Source organism: Musca domestica, unplaced genomic scaffold, assembly GCF_030504385.1.
Source record: "Musca domestica strain aabys unplaced genomic scaffold, Musca_domestica.polishedcontigs.V.1.1 131, whole genome shotgun sequence".
NCBI classification, from domain to species: domain Eukaryota; kingdom Metazoa; phylum Arthropoda; class Insecta; order Diptera; family Muscidae; genus Musca; species Musca domestica.
In genome coordinates this window covers 577233-587459 of record NW_026712174.1, presented here as the reverse complement: position 1 = coordinate 587459, position 10227 = coordinate 577233, and the positions used below count along the sequence as shown (strand labels likewise).

Here is a 10227-nt window from a genome sequence, read left to right as displayed (position 1 = left end):
ATGCATTATTGTGATATAAATCGCAGAACAGAAGATAAACAAATAGTCAACAAAATGTGAACAAATTTTCACATAAATCTTGGTTTTAAAATTTGTTAGGCCACCTTGTTATAGCGCCATGGCCTTACCCCTTTATCGTACCATCACAACAATGAATTTTTCAACTTTTTATTGGGCCATGGGCCATAGGAATTATATCTATTTTATACTAACGGTTATTAACCTCTTAACTGCATTTATGTATACATATTTTAAAATAAATCTCACCAATAAAGAATCTCTCAACCGTATTATATTTTTATCAATATGATTATCGTACAAAACATTTTTTTGTTTATTCGAAGGGGGTTCACGTTTTTCAAATACATTTATGTATAAAACAACTTTACTTATTTCTCAAAAAATACCGATAAAGAGTATTTTTCTGGGTGGCTGTGGAATTTACTCCTCCACCTCCTGCTTTAGCAGTATTATTTACTACGTTAGATTTCTGTGAGGCATTAGCTGCACCGCTTGGTCCTAATGAAGATAAAGTTCCATTAGCTACGGCTGCAGCAGCAGCTGCTAGTGAACTTCGCCACGAAGCTATAAGTTCGTTTTGAACATCGACTGGTAACTCATTGAAAACCTGGGGATCAACGCCTGCTGGACACGGAATGTTGGCAAGATTGCCAGTATTTTTAGTATTCTGATTAGTGATGCTTGTAGTATACTGTTTCGCATTGTTGTTTGTTTCAGATTGTTCGGCGCTGGTGCAAGAATCCATAGGAATACTATTTATGCTCGGTGAGGAGGACATTGAATGCTGCTCAGAAAAAACCAAAGCGTTTGCTCGAAAATCTTCTAAACTATCAGTTAAGTTTGAGGTTTGAACGGACAGGGTCTGAGTTGTGGCAGTTGTTGAAATCGATAATGGAGATGTCGGTGTATTATTAGGAGAGGCACTTGTAAACGATGTCATTGAAAAATCTCTGTCGCTGTCTCTAGAATTAAGTCGTAGGTCGCAAACTCGCAATTTGCTTGGTGAAGCAACATCTGCAGCTGACTCGCATGGAGAATTATATGCAGCCGAATTACCAAAACAGCGACGTTTATTGAGCAACAAGCGACTTATTCTACTCTTTTTCGGAGATGGTTCAACCTCCGTTTCTGAAAAATCTGAAAAGTCTGAATTTGTTGCTCCAGATTCAGAACCGTTATCCACTAGCATAGGAATGGGGGATGCCGCCGTGGTGCGCCTTCGATAAAACTGATCGCTCGGTTGGAAGGTTGTAGGCGACGAACGAAATCCCTCGTTGTCACTACTGGGCAGGTTTGGAGTAGAATGGGATGTATCATCAACAGTAACGCCAATGGCATCAACATCAGTGTTAGTTAGAGAAGTAATAGACTGAACTTCTAGGTCAGTCTTTTTAATGAGGAAATTGGCAATTGAAGACGATCCAACTTTTCGCTGTTGAAATTTTGAGAAAGCCAGTCCTATTAGCGTGATATTAAACGGTTTGCTTAGATCAACAACCCGTTCAAACAGACGCATTACGATCTTCAATAGTTTCTCTTGTGCACCATCTGCTAGCACCACTTTTGGACCGCCGCTATCAGCGCATGAATAAGACTTGAAAAGCGATGGCAGAATATTGGCTTGTTTGGTTTCCCGATGACTGCTCTTTTTTTGCAAATCAAACTTGCGTAATACAACCTTAATGCATATCGGTATGCGACCATCTTCAGCAACCTAAAAGTAATTCAGAACAAATCGTTCAGTACCTTAAGACAATTTACATTTTTTTATACCTGTTCCATTAACCGAAGTAAAAGAAGACGAAAGCGCTCCTCGACATCAGTCCTCACCGATATTGGTTTGCAAGAGTCTTCCAAACCAATTGTTTTTGGCTTTCCCGTTGGCCTGACTGCACAATTATCACGTCCGAACGCAAGATCTTTCAACTTTGTGGCAGTTTCAAATCCGAACTTTTTCTTCAGGAAGTCTATATCGCATCGCTGCAGTTCTTCAACATTATTTACACCACTTTCCAGTAAAAGGCATTCAGTTTTTTGCCCAATACCTGTGATCCGATTCAGGTCACATAATTCTCGCATAAACTGTTCAGCGTGAGTGGAAACCAAAACAGTTTGTTGGTTTGGTTTATACTGAGATCCTACAAGTTTGGCCAAAAGTTTATTATAGGAAATTCCTGCGCAACAGGTTAGACCGAGTTTTATGCTCAATTCCTCTCTTATTTCCTGAGCAATTTGTGTTCCCAATGCCAAGCGATACGCACAGCCGCAGCGACATGCATTCAAAGTTGTTCCATCTGAGGGATATATATGACCAACAACAGTAGGTGCATCAATATCATCACTTTCCAGTTGATTTTTTTCTTGTTCTCTCTTCTCTACCAGCGCGGATACATCCATGAAATTCTCATCGAATCCAAGTTTTTCAACTAAAGGCGTGTAGTTTAGCAAGATTTCAAATATTTTTTGTGACATTTGTCGATAAGGTGTCAAATCTTCGCCAACCACTAATACTAAATCGGGACATAATTTCTTGGCCTCTGAAACCAGCATAAGCTTTTTAATACCTTTCGCTCTGGCATTATAGTTACACGTTACGACAATGTTCTTTTGCTGCACTCCCAATGGACGGGATTTCAATGTGGGATCTCTAATCTCTTCCACTTGAGCGTAAAAATAATCCATATCTATGTGAATTATTGTGCGCTGGTGAGGTTCATTCTTCTGCAGTACACTGGCAAAATCCATGCTGCTAAATCGGTCCCTATCTAGAATAAAATTAAAACATTTTAATAATTTTTTCCAAAGTTCGTTCCGATTTTATGCAGTAATAAATATGACGCAAATTGCTGGCGCAATTGTCACCATATATATCTGAATGTATGTTCGCTCGTTACTTAGTTGAAAAGCATTTCATTTCGCAATAGAAAATATATAGAATTTTACTTTTAACACAAATATATTCTTAAAACACTGTTTGTTCAATTTGTTCATTACTTTTATTTATTATGATGCTTGAAATTTAACAGAATACCTAATACAAGCCGTACATTAGTTCAATTTTTTTGCGTACAGAGAAGCAAAACTTAAAGCACATTTGAGATGTTTTTTATATTCGAATGCGTATTGGCTTACAATTAAACAATTTATTTATAAAGCTATTCAATATTTCCTAATTATCGTCTATTTGCCTTCAGAAAAAAAACTTTCCACAGAGTTGTCAACGAAAGTATGAAGAAGGGTTGCAAAACAAGTACAGTAAGCAAGGTTTATGTACATATATATTTGCTATGATTACTGCGGAACGTAATGTAAAGTACGATTAATAACGTCTTCACATACAAAATCTTTACCCGGCTTAACCGCAATAATTAACCAATCATGGTTCAATGGCCCAATTCACACGAGAGTAATTTTTAGTCCAAACAACATTTTTCTTTCCGAAACACACGAGACTAATGAAACTGTCTTAAATTGAATACGTATACCATGGTAGAATATAGGTAGACGCATGGTACAATGAAGAGAAGGTAGGTCAACTTTGAAAAAATTGCAAGTATAGAGGTCTACCTGTTTGGCTTGTAATGTCAAAATTAGTATCAAAACAATAAAAAATCAAACAACTTGTTGCATTTATTTTGAATAAATAATTGAAAACCGCGGTAACTGAATGAAAGATCAACACTTCTTTTCAAAATCATGTACTATATATCTCTAAAGGATTATTTCGCTACAAAAACTCTAGATTTTGTCGATGCATACGTTGAAATAAACATTTTGAAAACATCCGAATTTGAATATTTTCTGAACATTTTTTTTTGTTTTTGAAAAGAAAACACATACATAAACAAGTAAAGATGACATATTAAGCCAAGAAAATAAAAAAAATTAAAACCATATGGTATCATAGCCCTACCTTGATATCATTGTACCATGGGTAGACGCATCGACAGAGCTGCTGGGACAATGAACTGTCAAACCGATTTTGGGATTGAAAATGTTGAATGAAAAATTATGTAAATACGTAAAAATTGTTGAAAAAACACGAATTATAATAACCACCGAATGATGTCGTATAAGAAAACATATAAAAATCAACTTACTACTACTCTACTACTTTCATACAACCGAGACACAACTTCGTACAACCGGGACACAAACTATACAATCTTGAATACAACCTCTCCCAGTTATACAACCAGTTGTAACGTGTGTGGCTTGCATTAGACCAGAATAATTACTCTCGTGTGAATTGGGCCAATAAGAAGGGTTGCTCAACTTCAAAGAAATTATAGTGTCAAATAAATTTTTAAACATGTAAAAATTGGTTTTGTTATATTGGGAAAACCCCACTAAACATTAATGGAATATTTGGTTTTTTCCACAAATCTGAATTCAGGAACAATATTGTTTCATCCCTAAATTATACATTTTGTTGACCGTTAACGTGGAGAGTATGCATTTCTATTGCATCTAAATTTTAAAATAACTTCAAATAATCTTTTTCAGTCCTTTGACAGAAAAGAAACACCAAATGAAAAAGTTGTATTTAGGAGGTAGTTTTGATCTACCTTCTGTAATTATAACATGTCAACCAACAATAAACTTAACGCAAGTTTTTCATAGTGAAATTGAATGTTATTACTCAATCATCAGGGTTAACCCGGAATAAGAATTCTGTGTAAATGTACTTAAAAAATGAGACAAACATTAATTTTTAAAATCAGTTAAACAGGGGAAAAAGAATGAAATGCCTGGCACAACTTTCCCAATCATTGATTTTGAAAATATTCTGTTTTCATTTTTCAAAACAATAAATACATACACAAAATTGCAGAAGTCGAGTACACTTAGAAAAATATTGTAATCAGATGGTAGCTCTACCTTACCTTTTTATTGTACCATGGATCCATTAAGATAATATTTTGTCATAGGACGTGTAACCTAAATATATAATTCTAAATTATTGCGTTAGAATTGTGGCTAATGTTAAAATATCTAATATGGGGAGGTACAATTATTTGGAGGATATACAAAAACGACTGCAGACAAAATACTACTCTATGCAAAATTTTAGCTTCCTATCACATGCCGACGGACGGACATGGCTAAGTTGATTAGAATTTTCTGTAATTTACCTTGTCAAAATTTGCTTAGTAAGAACAGCTATTAATTTGTGTGCATTCAATTCAAATTTTGACAATGAGATGTCAAAAATATAATTTCGAAAAAATTCCATTCTTAATATCTCATTTAGATTACTCATGTTAATCGACTCGATTTATAGATCCTACTTGTTTAGACTAGTTTAAAATCATATAAAATGTCAGTCAGCCGATCTTTGTTTACATATATAGACGTGATATTTCATTTATATTATAAAAAAACGATGTATGATCACTGGGAGTCTGAAAATGTCTGACAAAACTTGGAAAGCTGTATCCCAGGGGGGGGTAAGACAGGGAATACCTAGGTTTCGGAAATAGCCATCAATCCTCATCAGTTCTCTTATTTTTTGTCTGGCATATTCTCCCCAGAAGTTATTTTAAAAATAACTTCTATGACAAAAACATTTTTTTACCCAAGAGACGAGATCGTAAGCTCAATAAAAGAGGAACTAAATATATACATAAAACTAAAATTCTTTTAGAAAATCTTCTAAATTTTACAACCGGACTTATAAACATTTTTATCTTTCCCCACTTGTTATGCTTTCGTTTTACATGAACAAAGTAGCGTAGCCTTGTAAGAGGGATTTGTTTTTTATAACAAAAACCCCTTCGTCGACCGTGTCTTGTCTATTATAGAAGAGTGTTGGCATGTTTGTTCGGGATACCATAGTATTTTGTTGTTGCAAAATGGTCAAGCTTATCCCATTATTTTTGTTTTTATAAAAACAAGGTTTGTTTATTAGTGGAGAACGATGGTAATGTTTACCTTACCCCCTGGTAAACATAACAACAAAATAAATTTTTACCATAAATTTAATTTTCCTTTTTTCACTTTTGATTAACAACGTTACTTAATATTCGACGTAGCGTAAACAACTCTTTAACTTCCCCACTATGGTGAAATGTTTGTACGCCCATACTACCAGGTCCATATCCTAACATCTATCAACTATTAACTTTGTAAAAATTAATAATTTTTAAAATCCATCCAATTGTTCTATTTTCCAATTACAAAAATTCGCACTTTTTGTATTTTACATTTCTGTTTTCAACACACAATAAAGAAAATTATTTAATTGTCAATGTTGAAATTGTTAGTCTTTGAAATTTCGTACCCTCGACTTATTTGGGTAAAACTCATTTATATACATATGTTTTACTTGTGTGGTGACCGACCGACATGGTAGAAGAATACAGAAAGTCGCATCGACACAGCTGCTGGGACAATGAACTGTCAAACCGATTTTTAAATTGAAAATAGTGAATGAAAAATTATTGAAATTTGTAAAAATTGTTGAAAAATACATATCATTACAATCTCCGATTTGCGTCGTATAAGAAAACATATAAAAATCCACTTATTTTTGACAAAACTTTTTAAAAATTTTGACACATCAATGTTCCCAAGCGTTGATGCATCTATCCATATTCTTCTACCATGCCGACCGAGTATGTTCAATTTTAGGTAACGCTGTAAATAATATTTTCCGATGAAAATTGGGCTCGCTGTGATCGAAAAAATAAGTATGTGCTTCACTCATGTCTTTCACAATTGAGATGTCTGATAGAGCCTTTAACTGAAATACATATGTAAATATTGGATATTCTTCAAACGAATACCGCCCACAAACGCATGTTTTAAGAAATTATTTCAGTGTGAACACGAGCCAATTAGCATGACAAATAGACATATTATACACATTACCCGTGTACACTGTCCTTAAGTTAATATCAGTCTTGCGATACCTTACTATAGCAATAATTCCAAATTTTCCATCAACGTAATCAAAAAACATATGTTTCTCTGTTGTGTGGTGAATAGTAAATTACTGCTTTGCGTAAACAAAACGGTACGGTTGGCTAAAAACTTTTCGGAGAATATATGAGAAATAAATCGAAAAATTGTAAGAGCATATTTGTAGATGATATTCTTTCATATTAAAAAGAAAATATTTTTTTATATAGGATATACCCATCAATATCGAATACGTTTATTTAGCCGGTGTTCACAAGGGCCGTAGTGGGGAAATTATTCCCGTCTATGATCCAGCTGGTTTATTTGAAGGCAGAAAATCTAAATTGCCACTAACTTGTACTTGCTCTATGGCTATATAGAGATCTTTGATCCAGTAGATCCTCAAGTCTAGAGTTGAACTGTTCCGGCAATTTGTTTGTAGTACATAATGAAGAAAACATGGGTTAAACGGGAACACATTTACTACGTTCCTTTTTACAAACAAAAGTCAAAAATGTTGTTGCTGGGAATCTTCTTTCTGGGCATCATTTTCTTCGTTTATCAAGCGGTTTCAGTAAGTCATTTACCTATAGCTTTGGAGGGCACAATGAGAGATTTACGAAAGAAACATAAACAGATCCAGGCATCTTTAGGGCGTAAACAGACGGATGACTCTAAGGAGAGTGATGCTGATTCGTATTCGATACAAGATGTAGGCATTAAAATTATAAGGTCAGCATTACAAAAGAAATTTTAAAGCAATTTTATAAACAAATTGAATTACAGAGGGATAAGACTTTTCGATTACGATTCATACAAGCCGAATTTTGAAGGTAAATTTCGTTGTCTGGATGGTACTCTAGAAATAGCATTTGAACGTGTAAACGATGACTACTGCGACTGTTTTGGAGACGGCAGCGATGAACCAAGTACAAACGCTTGCAATAATGGCAAGTTCTATTGTAAATACCAAAAGCGGCATATTACGGGAAGGGGACGAGATGTGTTCGTTCCTAGTAGCCGAGTTAACGATGGGATTTGTGACTGCTGTGATGGTAGTGACGAGTGGCTTGGCACAGCGTGTAAAAATAAGTGTCTGTAGCATTTGTATATTAATACAACGTGTACATACATATAAGGCTAGTTGTAGTGTTTAACGAAGAATAATGCATAATACATTTTAATTATACTTAAGTAGGAATAAGAATTCAAACGAATGTAGTCAGATATGGAAATCTTTTGGATAAATTTTTATATAAAATTCTGAAATTATAAGTAGTATCATGGTACAATGAAGAGAAGATAGGCCAACAAAATTGCAAGTATAGAAATCTGCCTGTTTGGCTTGTAATGTCAGAATTAGTATCAAAACAATAAAAAAATCAAAAAACTTGTTGCATTTATTTTGAATAAATAATTGAAAACCGCGAAAACTGAATGAAAGGCCAACACTTCTTTTCAAAACCAGGTTCTATATATCTCTAAAGGATTATTTCGCTACAAAAACTCTAGATTTTGTCAATGCATACGATGAAATAAACATTTTAAAACATCTGAATTTGAAAAGAAAACACATACATAAACAAATAAAGATGACATATTAAGCCAAGAAAATAAAAAAATTGAAATCATATGGTATCATAGCCCTACCTTGATATCATTGTACCATGAGTAGTATTGTTATTTACTGACACTGAATATAAAATTCATCGTAACTACCAGTGGTAAATCACACAGAACTGTCATACGCTGTTTGCGGTCTGTAAACTTTGTAAAGTCACATTCCCCGCCGCCACAACAAACCATACACGTCTTCTCACGGTTTATAATTGTCTTCGATCAGCAAGGGCCAGAGGAAACTTTACTACCACTACTGCATATATTGTACACAGCCCACAGTAGGGAAATTCATAAGTCCACCAAAAGTAAAACCTAAATATATTTCCCAAATAATTACCGTATACATCGGTATATATATAAAGGTATTTACTATACTATTGAATTAAAACAATGTGTTTTGACAGCAAGAGAAGACAACAGCTGGGCTTAACGTGTCGCCTTGTACACCTTGGTAAAAACATATTTTGATTTATTTAATTTAATACAATTTTTAACAATTAAATTGCAAATAAAACAGCTTACAATATTTTAATAAATCAGATATCTTAAAAACATAGTTTTTAGGGGCTATGATGAAATGAAACATATATTCTTTATATTTATATTTATAAAAGATTTCATTACATATTTTCATAGAACAATGCAATGTTTCGCCACAGGAGCTAGAAGCAATTATGAATTACAAATACCAATTTTTTGATAAATCCGTGAAAAATATCGGGAGGTACCGTTATATGGGGGCTATACAAAAACGTGAACCTATACATACAATGTTTCATCGCCGGAGCTAGAACCCATTATGACCTACAAATACCAACTTTTAGACAAATCCGTGAAAAAATGTGGCGAAAATTATCAAAATACCGAATATCGGGAGGGACAGTTATATCTGGGATATACCAAAACGTGAACCTATATATTCTATGTTCCTCCACAGAAGCTTGAAACCATTACGAACTACAAATGCCAATTGTTAGAAAAATACGTAGAAAATTTTGGCAAAATCATCAAAATACCGAATATTGGAAGGTACCGATATATGGCGGGTATAACAAAACGTGACACAATACAAATTGTTCTGCCAAATTTTGAAGCTCTGCGTCAAATTATGTCGACTATAGCGTGATTCAACAGACAAACGGACATCGTTAAATCGACTTAGAATTTTATCCTGATCATGAATATATTTACTTTATGGGGTCTACGACGAATACAAACGGAATGACAATGTTAATATACCCTCCTTTTCAAGGTCGAGGGTATAAAAATGTTATGTAGCAATACATACGCTTCTGTCAACCTGTACAACACCTTATCCGACATAGGAAGGTGGTGCTCACTTTAGGGGCGCTCAATTTTCAGAGGAAAGTGTAAACATTTACATAAATGTGGAAAACGAATTTTTTTCCTGGACTTGTTTGTAACAATGGCACAAATGCTTCCGTTGAAAAATTAAAAATCCTCGGCATAACAATTAACAATATAAATGGAATTTACATATTGAAGAATTAAATTCACTACAAAATAGACAAATATATATACAAAATAAACTCCTAAATGTTAACAAAATCAAAACTACATATAACTCTGCAGTGCGAATTGTGTTCAGGGCTCACCGCACAACTAGAATAACAAATATTTTATACGAGGCTAACCTTTTGGTGAGAAACTGCAGGGTGAGAT

At 34.1% G+C, this 10227-nt stretch overlaps 2 protein-coding genes across 5 annotated transcripts; one reads left to right on the top strand and one right to left on the bottom strand.

Moving 5' to 3' along the window:
• Positions 1–270: 270 nt before the first annotated feature.
• Positions 271–3238, bottom strand: LOC101890377 (DNA polymerase iota). 4 transcript variants are annotated; one of them, XM_011295367.3, is made up of 3 exons: positions 3154–3238; positions 1795–2786; positions 271–1735 (listed from the first exon to the last, which is right to left on the bottom strand). In XM_011295367.3, the coding sequence occupies exons 2-3, from the start codon at positions 2764–2766 to the stop codon at positions 386–388; spliced, it is 2322 nt and encodes a 773-aa protein (XP_011293669.1). In that variant the 5' UTR covers positions 2767–2786; positions 3154–3238; the 3' UTR covers positions 271–385. The 4 variants fall into 4 exon arrangements, with proteins under 4 accessions (XP_011293669.1, XP_005186292.1, XP_011293668.1 ...); XM_005186235.4 differs by having other exon boundaries at positions 3069–3207; XM_011295366.3 differs by having other exon boundaries at positions 3053–3194.
• A 3746-nt stretch (positions 3239–6984) lies between these two features.
• Positions 6985–9096, top strand: LOC131800405 (glucosidase 2 subunit beta-like). Its single transcript, XM_059118784.1, has 3 exons — positions 6985–7093; positions 7155–7656; positions 7711–9096. The coding sequence occupies exons 2-3, from the start codon at positions 7373–7375 to the stop codon at positions 8024–8026; spliced, it is 600 nt and encodes a 199-aa protein (XP_058974767.1). The 5' UTR covers positions 6985–7093; positions 7155–7372; the 3' UTR covers positions 8027–9096.
• The last annotated feature ends 1131 nt before the right edge of the window (positions 9097–10227 follow it).

Excerpts from the sequence above, each read along its gene's own strand:
- LOC101890377 (XM_011295367.3), bottom strand. The coding sequence starts at position 2,766 with ATGGATTTTGCCAGTGTACTGCAGAAGAATGAACCTCACCAGCGCACA. Across the intron at positions 1,736-1,794 it reads TACTTCGGTTAATGGAACAG|GTTGCTGAAGATGGTCGCAT; the intron begins GTATAAAAAAAT and ends AATTACTTTTAG.
- LOC131800405 (XM_059118784.1), top strand. The coding sequence starts at position 7,373 with ATGAAGAAAACATGGGTTAAACGGGAACACATTTACTACGTTCCTTTT. Across the intron at positions 7,657-7,710 it reads GTAGGCATTAAAATTATAAG|AGGGATAAGACTTTTCGATT; the intron begins GTCAGCATTACA and ends ATTGAATTACAG.